At 41.0% G+C, this 18,072-nt stretch overlaps 1 protein-coding gene across 4 annotated transcripts in view; it reads left to right on the top strand.

The window, feature by feature from the left end:
- DDX60 (DExD/H-box helicase 60) overlaps window positions 1-18,072 on the top strand; it is a 140,549-nt gene that overhangs the window by 37,637 nt on the left and 84,840 nt on the right. For all 4 annotated transcript variants that reach the window (XM_072773853.1, XM_072773851.1, XM_072773852.1 and 1 more), the window contains 8 exons: window positions 912-1,007; window positions 3,994-4,109; window positions 4,977-5,119; window positions 5,206-5,315; window positions 11,224-11,328; window positions 11,903-12,031; window positions 13,427-13,551; window positions 15,495-15,653. In XM_072773853.1, coding sequence (XP_072629954.1) covers window positions 912-1,007; window positions 3,994-4,109; window positions 4,977-5,119; window positions 5,206-5,315; window positions 11,224-11,328; window positions 11,903-12,031; window positions 13,427-13,551; window positions 15,495-15,653 — 983 coding nt within the window. The remainder of the gene's footprint in view (window positions 1-911; window positions 1,008-3,993; window positions 4,110-4,976; window positions 5,120-5,205; window positions 5,316-11,223; window positions 11,329-11,902; window positions 12,032-13,426; window positions 13,552-15,494; window positions 15,654-18,072) is intronic.

The raw sequence follows: 18,072 nt of genomic DNA, 5'->3' as shown, positions 1-18,072 counted from the left end.
CTAACATGAGACCTGATCTCAGGACCCTGCGATCACGACCCGAGCCGAAGGCGGATGCCTAAACCAACTGAGCCACCCGGGCGCCCTGATACTCATCATAATTTAAAATATGTTGTATTATTGATAGAATACCTGATGCTAAATAAGTCATAGATAGTTTTCCTCCCTAACAAATCCATAAATCAATAAGACTGAACAAAAAAGTAGAAAGTTGATCATAGAACATTACAGAGCAGACATGAAGATGTGCCCCCCAGACTTCCTTTCAAGGATGGACCCGCTGCCCAGATGTGGGGACGGTGGTCGGGACCAATGCCAGCTGCCAATTCTTCCATTTCTGCTCCACAGTCCACGTCCGGGGGCTGAGTTGGGCAGGGGGCAAACACTGGGACATCTCAGCCTGCAGTGGAAGGGCTCTGACAGCAGCATGGGCTCCGAGGTCTGAGCCGTGTTGGCCAAGGTTTCCTCAGGCCTGTTTTGAAGTTCAGCCTCTCCATCGGCCCAGTCTTACTTTTCCCCACATCCGTTGTTGTTGATCCTAATGTTGTGACATTTTTCAAACAAAACTATCTTAGAGTCAGAGGAAGAAATAAACCTGTGATGGTTAACTCTCCGTTTGTATTACTTTGAATGCTTTTAAACAAGAATTAAAAATAAATAAATAAACAAATAAATAAATAAATAAGAATTTAAGCTTCAAATCTGATATTTTACCACGTTGACTCGTAAAAATTATAGTTTCATAAGCTTTAACCTACTATGTCACAATTTTAATAAAATATTCTCAGAGTGATACTAAGTCATTAGCAGGTACATTCAAGAGTTGGAATTCTATCGTTTATATTCTCACAATGAAGTCTGTACGTAATAATAAGTACTCAAAATTTTTGTTTATGCAATGTTATTTTTAGGTACTTATTACAGTGCCTGCCTGCTTTGAAATTCTGCTATTATCTCCTCATCGCCAAGCATGGGTGAAAAGGATCAGATATGTTATATTTGATGAGGTAGGTTCGGTATTGCTGCTCTAGGTTGATCTCCTAGTGTGCATCTGTGCTGTAATGAAGATATCTGGTGCTTCAAGACACTTGTCCCTTGGTATAGAGCTCAGGTCAGCGGGGGGCGCTTCCTTCCGAATGGTTTCCTCAGGCTCTTGGCTCCGTTTCCGCGTCGTGACTCAATAGGGGATGTCAGCATGTGCTGCAGAGGTCTGTACAGCAAGGGGAGGATTAACCTCCATGGTGTAAGTTTTCCTGGGGAGAGGCTTCCAAATCCAGTCTTTGATCTCTAAAGCAGAGCATTTTGGTCTCTAACAATGATAGCAGTTAAGTAAGTTATTTCATCAGCCGTGGACCCAAAAGAGAAGCAAGTGGCACAGTCAAAACATAGCAATTCGGGAAGAGTTTTCCAAAAGTGTGTGCGAGGGAAAACTATAAAGGTTAGCACAGCAATCGAGCATCCCGTAGGGGTAGGGGCCTAGCCCTACGCTTGAAGGGACAAGGGAAAGAAGCAGTTACTGAGGCACGAAGGAGATCCTGACCGAGGTAGCCACGTTGGGAGAACTTGCGTCAGTTGAGGGTCAGGGCCAGTTCAAGGTGACCTTTCGGGAAGGGACCCGGTGAAGGAAAGACCTCATTCCCATCCTTCTTCCCTTCTCCTGATCCCATCAAGGCTCTCCGTTGGCTAAGTCCGGTGGGACCAGAAAGCATTGGAGTCCTTGTAAGGTTGTCTCTATAGGTCAGTTTCCCGGGCCAAAGAGAGCAGGAAGGAAAACAATGGAGATCATGGGGGCCGAAGGAGGATATTTATAACACTTTTATTTATTTATTTATTTATTTATTTATTTATTTATTTATTTATTTATTTTTAAAAGATTTTATTTATTCATGATAGTCACACAAAGAGAGAGAGAGGCAGAGACACAGGCAGAGGGAGAAGCAGGCTCCATGCACCGGGAGCCCGATGTGGGATTCGATCCCGGGTCTCCAGGATCACTCCCTGGGCCAAAGGCAGGCGCCAAACCGCTGCACCACCCAGGGATCCCCATTTATAACACTTTTATAGTAGCATCATTAAAGATAGTTATTGGAAGAGATTTAAAATACTCCGAGGGATTTTCACCCTAAAGGGAAAAGAATGATAAGCTTGTATTTAACTTAATTCTTGTCGACGTGGAGCTGCTGAGCAGGCTATATTTTTTTATTTGTTTGATACTGATTTTTGTGTTTATTTTTGGTTACTCCGTATATATTGCATCTTGAAGGCCTTGAACATTCCCGTTCAAAATAAAAAGTCAACAATTCTCTCTTTGCAATCAAGAACGTGAGTTGTAGTTGGACTCTAGATTTCAAAACTGAAATGCTGTGACATTGGGTACCTTAATTTCCCCATTTTTTTTTTTTTTTTAATCTACGATAGTCATACAAAGAGAGAGAGAGAGGCAGAGACACAGGCAGAGGGAGAAGCAGGCTCCATGCACCCGGAGCCCGACGTGGGATTCGATCCCGGGTCTCCAGGATCGCGCCCCGGGCCAAAGGCAGGCGCCAAACCGCTGCGCCACCCAGGGATCCCTCCCCAGTTTTATATAAGGGCAAAGCTGAAGGGTTTTGAAGGCTGTGCCTCTTCTGTCAGAGTCAGAGAAAAGTGCTGTCTGCTCATATGAAGCATTCAGCAGAGTTGTGTATCATCCGACCAGGCCCAAACCAAGTCTTTAAAAAATGTCTAAAAATATTTTTTTAAATTTATTTTTGAGAGAGAGTGTGCACACGCACGCACGTGCATGCACAAGCTGGGGGCAGGGCTGAGGGAGGAGCAGAGTCCTGGCCCAGCAGGGAGCCCCGTGGAGGACTGGATCCCAGGACCCTGTAATCACGACCTGAGCAGAAGGCAGATGCTCAACTGATGGAGCCACCCAGGCATCTGAAAAAAAATATATTTTGAATCATCTGGCTTTCTGGTCCTTTCCAGCTAATTGCCTCGTTCCATGATTTAATGTGTTGAAAGAAGACCACGTTTGAGAATCTTCTCTGAATCAAGTTCAATATGACTTACTTGGTTAAAAGACATTCATTCATTTATTCAGCAAATATTTAAGGGGTGCCCCCGGCATGCCAGGCGCTGTTGGTGCTGGGAGTTGCCCGGGTCTCAGGTCGCAGAGTGACTGAAAGAAGGGAATTAGTACAAATGACGAGGCCGGCCCCCACGGGTACAGGTTGTCGGGAGAAAGGGCAGGTGTCCTGACGGTCACGAGGGCAGCAGGCTGGTAGGAAGGTGGCCCTGGGGTGGCCGTCGGAGGAGCCTTTCTAGTGGAGTGACATTAGCCTGGATTCTGGAAGTTGCAAGGGGGGAGGGGGGGTAAAAACGTGATAAGCAGAGGGAATGATACACGTGAAAGCTCTGGGGGAGGAAGGGCGTGTTGAAGGAACACAGAAAAGTCTAGGGTGTCCTACGCAAGGGGGGAGTGGTGTAGGACGGAGGGCTGCGAGGAAGCTGGAGAGGCAAGCAGGGCCAAGTTACGCCAGGTGTCAGGTACGGCCTGCGAGGAGCTAACATTCTGCCCCACGTGCAGGGAGGCTGTGGAAGACATTTAGTTAGGGACACGGCCTGATCTAATCTGTCCTTTTGGCCGTGACTCGAAGAAGGTGGGAGGCATCAGGTGAAGCTAGGAGAGCAGTCAGGAGGGTACCGGGGTTGCAGCTGACGTGACGGTGACTTGGGAGCGGTGGACGCGGAGAGAAATGCATAGATTTGAAAGAACTTTTTTGAAAGTAAGAGAAAGAGGAATTATTGATGGATTGGTTATGGGGATTGAAGAAAATTTGTGTCAAGATTTCCTATTACCTGATTTGGGGCTATTTATATGAACTCGGCACGGTCAATTCAAGGTAACATGAGACTGTGTATAGTGACTGGAGCTTCTGTGTCTTATTTTCATCTGTCATTTTTAAATTAGCTTTTTAAAGGAGAAGTTTTTTTTTTTTTTTTCTTTAATAGGTCCATTGTCTTGGCGGAGAAATTGGAGCAGAAGTCTGGGAGCATCTCCTTGTCATGATCCGATGTCCCTTTCTGGCCCTTTCAGCCACTATAAGTAACCCTGAGCATCTCACTGAGTAGGCATCACGTTATAATTTGGATAAAGGCTCTTGTATTTTGAATGTTATACTTGCATATAGGTTCCGAAGCGTTTTGTGACTTTCTGGCGAGTCTATTGACTTAGCTCTGGCTACTCAAGCAACGGAGCATTGGTAGCACCTAGTGGCAGGTGCTGAGAGAGGTCACACGCGATAAAGGAAAATCAAGGGCCGCCCTAGCCAGATCTGGGATCCAGTAGAACATTTTTTTCCATTTGTCAAATAAAGTTCACCAGAAATGATAAATCTGTGTTTTTTTTTTTTTTTTGGTCTGTTAGCAAGAAATAAAATATGAAATAGTATGACATCCTCTGCCACAGACCTGGAGATTTCTGCCACTGTCCCCCTTTGTAGATGTTTAGAAAGAGAGCAAAGCCTTACTAACTGAAAGGCCTATGTTGTTTTGTCATCGGGCTAGATTTCTGCCTAGTAATAGTGACAATTAGAGCCAAGGCTCCCATGTGCCGGGCGCTATTCTAAGCGCTTTGCAAATATTAGTTTATCTTAAATACCCAACAATCTTTATGATTTACTATTTCCATTACTACTATTATTTTTTTTAATTTTTAAAATTTTTTTGTTCTTCTTCCAACACTACTATTAAACAGTGTTTCTACTACTCCTACGATTATTTGAATGTAGGACGGGGAAAACGAGACATGAAGAATGTAAGCGATTCAAGCAAGAGCCTCGGGCAGCAGTGAGGAGGCTCGGCTGCTCGGCCTCCAGGGCCTAGTCCTCTACGTACGATGTTTAAGGCACACGAAGTCTTTATTCAAGATGTTTAAAGTCATAGGAAGTGGAACTATATTATTGTCTACATAATATGTAAATTCGTTTCTTAAGGTGGCTGCAATCAGTGAAAAGCTACTGGAAACAAGAAGACAAGACAATGAGAGAAAATACTGCTTTTAAAAGAAACGCTGGCCGTTGCACCAAGTCTCCCAAAGATTACTTCCAAATAGAGGAATCATATAAAGTTAGACTTGGTATGTTTGGAATTTTTCTTTCACCTTAAAATCCTTCCAGTCCTCACGTGTCCACTGATTCGGAAATTCTCGCTCTTCATCGTTAGTGCTCTATGGAGAGAGATACAACGATTTAGAGAAGCACATATGTTCCATAAAACATCGCGACGTTTGTTTCGAGCATTTTCACCCGTGTGCCGCGCTCACAACGGATCACGTAAGTAGTGCTTTGGCCATATTTGCTCCGAGTAATGCAAGTTACTTGTATACATATTATAATCGAACAGCTGCCTATTTTACGGAAATTACGGAACTGATACTTTATGACAGATACTTAACCGTAGTTTTATCTCTTATTTTGCTATATTTTATCTCAATGAATATATGTGACGTGTGACATAACATAAATTGAAGGTGTGCAACATGCTAATTTGATATGGTCATATCTTGTAAAGTACGTGTGATAGCAGTATTTAGCACCTCCGCCACATCATATAATTATGCTACAATATCATTGTCCATATTTACCATATTATGCGTTAAACCTCTATGTGGTGTTTCCTCATTGCAGATTTGTTACGTCCCCTGCTAACCATCATTTTATTGTGTTTTTTTTTTTTTCTTTTTTTACAGGTTCGACTTTTTTAGATTCCACATCTAAGTGATACGATGCGGTTCTTTCTCATTCCCTGACTTACCTCTTTATAACTTAGCGTAACGAGTTCAAGATGCATTCGTGTTGTTTCAAATGGCAGGGGATCCTCCTTTCTCAGCGTTAAATAATATTTACTAACTTCAGTTTTTTAAAAGTAACAAAGATGACTTTGTGGTCATCAATGAAACCTCAGTGGTGTCTAGAACCACAAAGCTTGAAAATGACTAAAATTTTTAACCTGAAGTTTTTTTTTTTTTTTTTTTGGTTAATTTTACTTATTCTTGTACATTATCTTTGTCCATTTTTAATTCTCAGCATCCACATCTCTCTGTCCCCCCTGGTGACGCTAACCCTTAGCGCACAACTATGTACGGGCGGCTACTAGTACATGTGAGAATCTGATCCTTGCAAGGCAGGTCAGATAAGGAAAAGACATTTCATTAACAGCAATTACATGATTTTTTGGTGTGAGTCAATAAAGCGGAGGTCTTAGGATATTATTTGGGGCATCAGGATGCCTGTGGAGGAGTTCTTAGTCTTCCTTGCATAATTATCTTTCTTTCTCATCCTGTTCTTAGGAACGGCCCATTCAAGGTCTCATTGCCTCTCAAAGTGATAATCAGTCATTAGTTTGCCTTCCTTTCAAAACCTAGCAAGCAGGAAACATTCCAAATTCTGTTGTCAGCTAAACCTCCTAAAACATAATTACGATCTCGCCATGCTTTAATGGCTTTCCGATGGACGTGACTAATTGCACGGCTCCTTGGCTTGGCTTCCTAGGTCTTCTCTGACCTGGCCCCCAGATCTGGAGGCCCTCGTGATGCATTTTGCTCCTGGGGTATTTCACCACGGATGCCAAGTGCCGGTTGTTCAGGTCCTGTTCATATTTTATGACTCTTCTAGTGTGAAACATCTTCAGAGTCCTTCTGTGACTTCCTAAGCTGGGCGCAACCTTCTCTCCGTAGTACCTTGCCTGTAATTTCCTGCATGACACTAATTATGATCAGCTCCCTGCTAGTTGCTATCTCCTTTATCTCACTAGAATAACTCCTTGAAGACAAATTTGAATTCTTATGAGTTCCCAAAAACTGTGTCTATAAAAGAGATGATTGGGATCCCTGGGTGGCGCGGCGGTTTGGCGCCTGCCTTTGGCCAAGGGCGGAATCCTGGAGACCCAGGATCGAGTCCCACGTTGGGCTCCTGGTGCATGGAGCCTGCTTCTCCCTCTGCCTGTGTCTCTGCCTCTCTCTGTGTGTGTGTGTGACTATCATAAATAAATAAAAATTAAAAAAAATATATTTATAAAAGAGATGATTAATCCATGTATGTTGAGTAAAGATAGCTAACTTAAATTAAGCATTTACTTTGTGTTCTAAGAATTTTATGCATTTTGTCCCTTTTAACCATCACAAAAGTTTTAGGATGGATGTCCTGTTAATATTCCCGTTTTAGAAACGAGGAAGGTGAGGCTTAGAGCACTCACCCAACTCCTTATTGCACCACAAGTAAGTAGTGGGGCCAGGATACAATCAAGGGAGACTCCAGAGCTCACCCTGTGGTCACGGCACTCGGGGTGATCTGTTGCACAAATACCTGAAGGAGTGAATGAGTGAGAAACACTTTATAGCCTTTGGGCTGATGCAATGGCTTCTAAAGAGCAACTGAATGACTTTTTTGGTGTGAATGGTGATTTTCTAAGAATTTATTACAAGAGTTTCTCTTTTGTGTGGCAATGGCCCAATTCAAACTAAATAACACTAAAATATGGACAAAACTCCTGTGACCTCACATCCCAAACTTAGAATATAGATAATAACCCACACATAAATAATAGACTTCTTTTTCTGTCTCTTTCTTTCTCTTTCTGTTTCTTTTTTTCTTTCCCCATCGTCACCTGGCATTTTTAGAGCAGCGTAGTATTTAAATATATATATATTTATTTTGCATTGGATGGTTCCAGGCAGGTTGTTTTTTTTTTTTTTTTCTTTTTTAAGATTTTATTTATTTATCCATGAGACACAGAGGCAGAGACACAGGCAGAGGGAGACGCAGGCTCCATGCAGGGAGCCCGAGGTGGGATTCGATCCCAGGTCTCCAGGATCACACCCTGGGCTGAAGGCAGACGCTCAACCCCTGAGCCCCCCAGGTGCCTCAGGCCTGTTATCTTTAAGTAGCAATGAGTGTAGTGAGCTTGGAGCACCTAGCACGACTGGCATTTTGGTCCAAGTGCCTTTCCTGTACTTTCAGGACAAAGTGGAAGCAGCAGAACTGCTGCAGTGTGCTCTGACCCGCTATGACTTCTGCGAAGATCATAGTGTTGAAGAGTCTCCTTAGGACTTCTGGACTTTTGCAGCAGGAATGGAGGGTGACCTCAAAGGCTTGGGCGTTATTAAGTGTGTTGTGGTAGCTGTTTGTGTGGCACGTGTTCATGTAGTGTGTCCCCTCTAGCGGCAGCCATACGGAGAGAGCAGACCTTCCCAAAGGGGTAGACTTATTATTCCTGGTGTGGTGTGCCGTACCGCAGATCAATATGAAAGAACTGATCGGCCAGAAAAAGCTTGATAGATTGTGGCAACGTAAAGAAGAGAAACATCCACCTTGATCCCCGCCCCTAGAGCTCCATCCTAGAAGTAGTTTCTGATGGGAAGGGATGGAGCAGGATGGGTAAACTTCTATCCACATGAGGCTTCTTTCTGGGAGAGCCCGGCCTTTGCAACCAAATACCAAGCCCGGGGGGAGCAGCTGCTCATCATGGAGAGATGTCAGTCCCAGGAGGTCCTTGAAAGAACCATCGCCTCTTTCTGCTCAGTACATATCAATTCTTGCCATCGCCTGTGGCCTTAGGGACAATGTGGTCTGCAGAGCAGCATCGTAGCACAATGCTGTCGTACCTGCACATGAAGGATGGTACGGATCTGTGACCTATTTCCCATCCTTTTCCACCTCGGCTGGCTCGGACTTTGCCAGGTCATTAGTGACTCTAGTGGAGAAAACTGGATTGAATCCCAGCTCTTAGCCGGAGTCATTAAACCGCTTTCACAAGTCAGCCTTGTAAGTTGGTCACTGACAGTTGAGGCGCCAACCAGGTGCCGGGTGTCTCCCTAGACCTATTACATCCATCACCTAACTTTTTTTTTTTTTTAATCTAACTTGATTCTTACGACGAGTCTATGGCGTAGGCAGAGTTGTACATTTTAGAAACGAAGAAACTCAGCCTTCGATAAAAGGTGAAGAGCCTTAAGAAATCACAAGCAAAAAAAAAAAAAAAATAGAAATCACAAGCATTCTCGTGACAGAAATAAGACTTCTATCGTAAAAACGGTGATAATTTTCGGGTTGATCGTACATACCTGTTTCTTAGGCCAAATGAGTCATCACTTCCAAGTCATATTTATGTTTTGGTGGTGGCGATAATTAGATCCAGTCTCAGCATATTTGATGTTCGTATTACAGCATCGTCCGTAATCGCTGTACTGGGCATTAGATCTTCAGGACTTCCTTACCTACTAGTCTTTGAAATTTAAAACTCATCCTGTCATGTTTATCTCCTTTGGTTTTACCGGTTTAGGTGAAAGTACAGATATTTTAATTCCTGTATTATAGATGAGGAATCATCTAGAGGAGGAAATAGAACGGGATTTTCTGATTCAGGCTCTGCTGTAGTCTCCATCCTACTAAGCAGTTTTCTTCCCCAAGGGCCTCGTGTTTGCTATGGCTTTGTTAGTGCAGAATTTCCAAACCTGAGTTCTTTAACTTCACAGCTATTTGCTGAAACGGGTGTCCTGCTGTGAAAAGATGTGGAGAAATCTGTCTAGGATGGTCCCTTCTTTAAGACTTACCATTTCCGATGACAAACCTTTAAGAAGCCCATTGAATAGACCCCCCCCTCCCTGCTTTCCTTTAAAGATGACCTATTAACCTTTCAGGGATCAGGGCTTGACAGGCGATTGATTTGTAGCAACAACAGTTGAAACCACTAAAAAAAATCCCACAACGCAAATTTTTGGGGAACGGGAGTGTTTAATTTATACCTTAAAATGCTTGTGGAGGGATCCCTGGGTGGCGCAGCGGTTTGGCGCCTGCCTTTGGCCCAGGGCGCGATCCTGGAGACCCGGGATCGAATCCCACGTCGGGCTCCCGGTGCATGGAGCCTGCTTCTCCCTCTGCCTGTGTCTCTGCCTCTCTCTCTCTCTGTGAGACTATCATAAAAAAAAAAAAAAAAAAAATTATAAAAAAAAAAATGCTTGTGGAAAAATTAATGACACGCATATCAGAAAGGCTTAGAGCAGAACCAAGTGACTGACCTGGGAAGGAAGCTTTCCTGAGTGTCTCAAAGGCGATCCCCACGTCTTAGTCTTGGAGTTGGCCCAGCTCCTTTCTCAGAACTTAAGAAAATTAGGTTTGCCCCTTTTTAGCCTGGGTTGGTGCTCCGAAACAAAGAACCATATTCATAATTAAACCCATTTCAGCTACAGGGTACAGGTCGTGCTTTCCTGCCTAAGCAGCCCGCCCATCTTTTAGCTTCCGGCACTCCGACTGGACATGCAGAAGCAGTTTATAGAGAATTAGCCCAGTTAAAACGTTTTAGGAAATAATGCAAACACTTTTTGGTGGATTTTTTAAATTTATTTTTATTTATTTTTATTATTTTTTTTTTTTTACAAAATCAGTCAAGCTCTTGCTTAGTGTTTTGTTTATAGTCAGCACTTATCACCCTTTGAACATTTTAGTTTAGTGCTGTTTTCAGTGTCTTTGGGCTCCTGGTAGTGACTTTGAGGCTGCTGACTGAGGAAAAAGGAAGAACAGGAGCTGAAAGAGAGGTATTCATTTGGGGTCTTGGAATTGCAAATTGGGGCCAAAGGCAGATTGTGTCGCACTTGAAAAGTAAACGCCAGGGGTCTTTATTAGCCAGTTGGAGTATCAGGAAACTTACACAAGTTGTTTTCCAGAGATTAGGATCGGAAGATGTGCTTAAAGTTGATGATTTATTGGTTTTCTGAGTGCATTATGTCAGTGGCTAGGAAAATATCTTTTTCAGTGTCTCTTTCTCTCTCTCTCTTTTTTTTTTTTTTTTTTTTTTTTAGATTTCATTTATTTATTTGAGAGGCAAGAGATAGCAACAGAGATGGGAGAGAGCGCAGAGGCAGGGAGGGGAGGGAGAAGCAGGCTCCCCTCCGGGGCCCTGGGAGCCCGACCCCAGCCCAGGGCAACCTTAACCCACCGCCCCGCAGGTGCCCCCGGGGGTGGGGCCAGTTTTTCCCAAGGGCACACACCCAGCAGTCCTGTTCTCAATCCTAGGTCTTCGCCCACTTCAATATTCCCGGTTCCTGTTTCAAAAAACGAGATAAGGTTTTAGTCCCTGAACAGAGGCTCTCCCAGGCCGAGACATCACACTGGTTCACAGGACAAATCACAGAACATGAGATAATATGAAAGGATATGAAACTCTTAAATTTTATTTTAAATGTAGATCGAAAAGTACGGATTCCCTTGTGACCTGACCCTTTCCCCTCGAGAAACGGTCCAGCTTTACGATACCATGCTTCAGTTTTGGGAGAGCTGGCCCAGGGCCCAGGTACGTAATAATTACGCATTTAATTAGAATTAGTCTTATTATAGTGGATGGGGACGTCGTTGTTCAGAAGGATAAAGTCTCACCCCTTCTGATCCTGTGCCTCTCCTCTTCTAAAATTATTGATCGATTGTTTCCGAAATAAAATCACCCCTTCTCAGACATTCTTCTTGCTAATATTTTGTGTTTCACTTTAGTGGGGTAAAATGCCACGGAATCCCTGAAAATATTTCTTTTTTTCAATTTCTGGGATGTTAGAATATTTTAGTTTCCTTTTACGTCTTGGATGCATATTCCTTTATTCTCTCATCGCACTGCCCTTCCCTCCTCAGGCCCTACGTGCTGTCCGTTTTCATCTTCTACGTGGTTTTGCTCTGCATTCTTCCTTTGAAGAGTTCATTCATCCTATTAGGTTTCCGTCCAGGAAACTTGGGGTGGGGGCGGGGGGGTTAGAAGACCTTCAGTAATCTGTACTCTCAAGGAGCTTGTGATTCTGTTAATTAAATGCATAATTGAGAAACATCTTTGGATTTTCTTGCATGTTTTTTTGTTTGATTCTGTGGCATTTCTTTTCAAGGAGTTGGATCCGGAGAAATTCATTCATTTTAAGGATAAAATAGTCATTAGAAAGTTGGATGCCAGAAAATACGAAGAGAGCTTAAAGGCAGAATTAACCAGTTGGGTTAAAAATGGCCATGCCGAGGAGGTAATTTTCACTTTTTTTTTTTTTTTTTTTTTTGGCAAAACCCTATGTTCTTTGTTTTCTTGACTTTCGTTGCCATCGCCATCATCATCATCATTACTGTTACTGTTTTAGTCTTCAATGTTTATTTTAGGGTTTTCTGTTGAACTGGAAGTCTAGGGATTTTGAGATAGAATAGAAGGGGGAAAAGGAAATTGCTCTTTGCTTAATCCTCTGGCTTTCTAAAGCGCACAGCAGGAGCCACCTTCCATAATAGGACCAGAACAGGGGCGCCCGTATCCGCGGTCACTGTTGATGCCTTGACAGCAGAGAGATTGAAATCACAGTAGTGGTGGCTCCGAAGCATTCTTTACTCCTTTGTCACGTTTGTCTTGGGATCCTTTTGTCTTCCCCTTTTCTTTCTTTCTTTCTTTCTTCTTTCTTCTCTTTCTTTCTTTCTTTCTTTCTTTCTTTCTTTCTTTCTTTCTTTCTTCTTTCTTTCTTTTTTCTTCTTTCTTTCTTCTTTCTAAAAAAGTATTTTATTTACCTGAGAGATAGGAGGAGAAGGAGCAGTGGCAAGGAGCAGAGGGAGAGAGAGAAAGAGCAGCAGACTCACCACGGAGCAGGGAGCTCCCTGCCGGGCTTGGTCCCGAGACCCCGGGATCATGACCTGAGCTGAGGGCAGACGCTTAGCCTACTGAGCCACCCAGGCGCCTGTAGGGATTTTTTTTTTTTTTTTAATGATTTTTATTTCAATTTGTAGGAACTATTTGTGTCTTAGAACCTTAACCTGGAGTCATAAGTTTTGCATATTTATATTAAGTAAGTTGATGATGGTCTTTATATTTTGAAGTTTGTTTTGTTGTCACACATTGAGGTTTCTCATTTCTGGTAAGTGACATGTGCCAGACTTTTCCCATTTGAGGTTTTTTTTCCCATTACATTTTAATTTAGGTAATCTCTTTCCACTCAGAAGCATAATTAATTTACATTTCCTTCCATTTATTTTTGTTGTTTAAAAACATTCAAAACATATCTGAAAGTGGTTTTTATACACAACATGGAGAGAAACTGATTTACTGCACCTTTTGCAGTAGTGGTACCGGCATCATTTACTGAGCGACCTCTTTCTGACTGATTTGTGTTGCCTTACATAATTGCATGTTAAATTTCATATATGTGTGCATGTATATAGATTAGTCTTTTTGTTGTTCTTTGGTGCATTGATTTGTATATATCTTTGGTCATTCTCTACAAAAGTTTATATTTTCATAATTATTTTGTTATTATATTTTATTTCAAAGAAGCACAGAAACACAGACTAGACAACTATGAAAATATTTTAGCTGAAAGTGGTAGTTCCTTTCTTTATTATTATGCAGAATTCAAAACTAGTGATTTTTTTATTCATTGCTACAGGCCAAAACAGTTCTGAAGAATCTTTGTCCTGATTCAGTTTTTAGTTCAGAAAACACAGTCAGCATGTTTCCACTTCTCGTTGAAAAGCTAAGGAAAATGGAAAAGTTACCAGCATTGTTTTTTTTGTAAGTCATTTTAATTTGTTTTTGTTTGTAATTTGAATCAAGCTTATTCTGTTGAGGAAAATTACAAAAATTCACTGTTATAATAAAGTATTCATAACTATTTCTGGTGTTCACTTATCAGAATGCATATTTAAAAAATATACCTTCCTCGTTCAGTTCTTAAAAAAATATTTTTACTGGTGCTATTACAAATTACCATCTTTAAATAGTTTCCCACTCTATTTTGTTATTGTTGTTGTTATCTTCTTACTACAAACTATTATATTTTTATTTAAGTCTTGTAAATTTCGAGTAAATAATGAGATTCTTGGCAAAATAAATTGAATGTTAACACACACAAGTATCCCACGTAGAATTAAAGTATCCTTACAACGTGCTAGCGTATTTGTTGGTGGTGTATTTTATTGTTTTTAATTTAAATTTAAGAGAACTGTAACTTAGAGACACAATCTTGCTAACATATATATGCTATAGCGTGAAAATAGCTTAAAATTGAATGTAATCATCCAGTTTAGGTGAGGTATAAATTATATACTTAAATATACCTATATATATATATAAATATGTATCAATACATATATTTATAATTAAGGTATATATATTATATATTTATATATATTGTATATAATTATATATAATTAAGGTATATATATTATATATACCTTAATTATACCTAAATATATTCACTACATAGGTAACACTATATCCTGGATTAACTTTGATCACATAGTTTGGGATCAGAATAAAATGCTTTCTTTACTTTAGACAATTTCAAACTACTTTCAGCCATAGAAGCTTAAACAGGCTACAGATATAAATCAATCAATCAATCAATCAATCAAGCTACATAATTTTGCTCAGCTGGCAAAGTTTAATGAAACTTGTTTATATATAACAGACATGTAGTAGGGGGTCATTATTTGTGATGTATATTTAAAATAATGATGATAATTAAATGTATGGCTGTGTTTGGAACTTTTGGAGATAACAAACCTTTTACCTTTTTTTGTTGGCACAAGGAAAAAATTTCTGAACTTTTGGTAGTTGTACCAAAACTGTGTAACTTGTACCAAAAGTTACACAGCTCACCTACTTTACTTTAGAGCATGGCTACATATTTTAGTTAGAAAGAAACACAATTCTGTAGAAAACAGTAGACTGGAGTCTGCTGACCCAGAATACTGTACTATATGCTTCAAAGTTAGTAAAAGAGTAGATCTAAAATCTTTTCACACTAATACACAAAAGGCAACTACGCGGAGGTGATGGATGTGTTAACTAATGTTATATTGGTAATCACTCTGTGGTGCACATATGTATCAAATATATTGCATTGTATACCTTAAACTTATAAAATGTTACAAGTCAATTAGATTTCAGTAAAATGAAAAAAAAAAAAAAAAACCCACAAAGGAATCCCTAAAATTCACAAAAGATTTGTGAAATCTGAACTTACATATTTTTATATGATGCTAAGGCCTTTGACCTCAAGATGAGTGGAATTAATACAAGAGCAACTACAACAATAATACAAATCAGCAAAACAGCATATATATTTTTTTGTTTTTAAACTTCTTTTTCTCATCTTGTTTTGGAGAAGGAGCGATCTCTTTTCTGTATGTAAATAGGGAAAATCCATTGTTCTCTCTCCTTTACCTGTGGAGTATCTGAGTACATTTACAGGAAAAATTTCCATGGGCTCTGGTTGTTGCCTCGGGGTAAGGTCTGCAGCAAGGAGGGGAGCTTACTGTTTCCTAGAAGGTAATTAATAAGGAGTCTGCTGACCCAGGCACCCTGTGTGCCTCTTCGGGATAAAACTCCTAAAGGTGGATATTAAGAACTCAACAGGTATATGTCAGGATGTGAACAGTAGATGGAAATATGACTTAGATTTTATTGATGAAATTGTTTTCAAGGTAAGCTGTCTTTTCATTTATTCGTAGATTCAACTTAGAAGATGTAGAAAGAAGGGCTGCAAGCTTGAGGTATTTCCTGTTGCGAAAGCAAGCAATACAAAGGCCTCCCAAAGCTGATAAAGAGGCCCATGACTTGATTAACAAAATTCGAAAAATCAGAAAATCCATCGAGAGACAAAAGACAATGTAAGTATTTAATGAAATGAATTAGCGGTTAAAGGTCAAAGTACTTCACAAGTCCAGTCAGAAACATGCATTGAATGCGCTACAACGAAGTTCTAGTAACTGCCTGGACTTCTTTGCAAATTGTGTAAGTTTGGGTGGGAGAATGGGGTAAAGACTGGTGGTGATGCTATTCATATGCATATACCAGAGCTGCATAGACGAGTGTCTTTCAGGGCTCCCGGGAGGCGGGACCACGGCCTGTGAGCATGGGGGGTTATTACCTGCCATAACCGCGCCTCGAAGAAGCGTGTGACTCCAGCTCTGGGTCAGTCCTCAGAACAAAGTCAGAACGCGTCGTGTCTTGGATCACCACAGGGATTTAGTATCACGGTCACATATGAGAGCATCTAATGGATTTGAGAACTGACTGCAGTGTCAGTTTTATGGTTGAGAACTTTGCTTTTGACTCCTCTTCCCTGCTGTTCTCATGTAGAATCCTGACAACTCTGGTCCTCGGAGGTCATGGTCTCCCTGTAATTCCCTCCTTCTGTAGATGCTCATTATGAGTCTTCCTTGAATGACTGCAGGGGTCTTCTTTTTAGACTCCAGAGCCTGGGGGTTCACTACTCTCCAGCGTAGCTAACAGTTGCTCTTGCTAATACTCAAATTGATTAAATTATTCCATGTTCAGTATTCTTTCTTCTTATTTTGGCTGTTGCTGTATGCCAACAGGTTTGGGGCTTTGCCATGACTTTTCCCATTTTACTCCCTACCACTCCCCTCTACCCATATTCAGCATTGCGGTTCTCCTTACATGACCTGTTCTTCTACCTCTATGTTTTCACATGATCTGACCCATCTGCCTTAAGTGCACTCTTTTCTGATTGTCCCCAAAGCTTACACTCATAATTTTGCTCTCTTCTCTGAATCTTGCTATAATTCCCTAGTTAAATTTAGTAATCTTTTCTTTTTCCTGTGTTCTTGTTACGCTTTCAGTGTTTAGTAGATCAATTATTATGATGCTTTACTGTTATTTTTCACTTGTCTTTCTTTTTCCTACATTATTAATGTTTTCCTCTTTTTATCCGCAATGCTCAGCATATTGCTTGGAAGGTAAGATATTTTTAAATGATTCCGAGCAATCAAGCTCAGATATTTTTTTCAAAGTAGACACAGCTTTTAGAACTTCTCTGAGTCAGATTTCTCAAGCTCTAGAGCAAGCTGTACTTTGCTGCTGACCTTTCTTATCTTCCCTCTGCTTATTGTGATGTTTTCTTGGAAGTAGTGGGAGGTGAAGAGCCCAGACAGGGACAGCATCGGTAGTATAAGCCTTTTCGGGAGCTGATCTCTAGGTGGCCTTTCTTCAGGACACTGGGAGCCATCATTTCCAACTGGATTAGTGACCAACAATTCAAATATAAAAATATAAAAGATGTTTTAATATCTTGTTCAGTACCACCATTATATGGAGGGTAAGAGGGGATCTTATCTTGAACCTTGTGTTTTGGAGGGTTCCCCTCTGGCCCTCCCTCTTCTATCTGTAACTATTCCTATAATATTAGGAGTCAGTGGATCTTGGGAGGCATAGCCACCCAGAGCTCATTCTCACCCTTTTATTTTATTTTATTTTATTTTATTTTTTTTCTCACCCTTTTAAATTCCATATCATTATGGAGCTATATGTGTCAAGGTAGAAGGAGAGAATATATTTTATTTGACAGTTTGTTACTTTGATTTAAAACCGGTAGTTAAACAACAATATGTGGGCCTCCATTAGTACTTTGCCCCATGCTCTGCAAACATTAGGGCCAGGCCTTTCCATAGTCACATCATTCTCCCTTGAGTTAAGGGTAATGTTATTTGGAGGTGGAAACTCTTAGTTATGGGATACAACTGAGCTCTTCTTATCATTTTGAAGTAGTCTTATATTCACAGCTAGGAGACAATATGAAAAAAAAAATTAAAGAAAAGTAAGTGAGCTGGGTATAAAAGGCTGTTACATTGACAGGTAATGGATAATATGGTCTGATGACACAGCCAGGGTTTATGCAATCATGTCTGAGGGAAGATTCCTTAGTAGTACACCCTGAGATGAAGATATCTGTGTAAGTGATTTATTGAAAGGTTACACTTATGAAGGACCTGTAGGAGAGTGAAGGAAGAAAAAAAAAAAAGAGAGGGAGAGAGAAAGCAAAGAAAACATGCATGGATGTGAGTTTTGCTGGAACATTGGCTGGTCCTGGTCCAATAGGGAGATCTGGGAGCATCACAAAATGTCCCAGCCTGGGTCCAGGGGGCTGATTTCTATACCTCATATTAGTCAATTACTGGCTGTAGACTCCTCCTCTCTCCCAAGAGAGGTTGTAACCTCGCAGGCATTTCTAGGAAGCTCTTGTCAGTTAAGGACACTTCTCCAGGGAACGGTGTAGCTGAAAGCCCT

Source organism: Canis lupus, chromosome 13 (assembly GCF_048164855.1).
Source record: "Canis lupus baileyi chromosome 13, mCanLup2.hap1, whole genome shotgun sequence".
NCBI lineage: Eukaryota > Metazoa > Chordata > Mammalia > Carnivora > Canidae > Canis > Canis lupus.
Note: the sequence above shows the minus strand (reverse complement) of the source record. Positions and strands in the feature narration are given on the sequence as shown.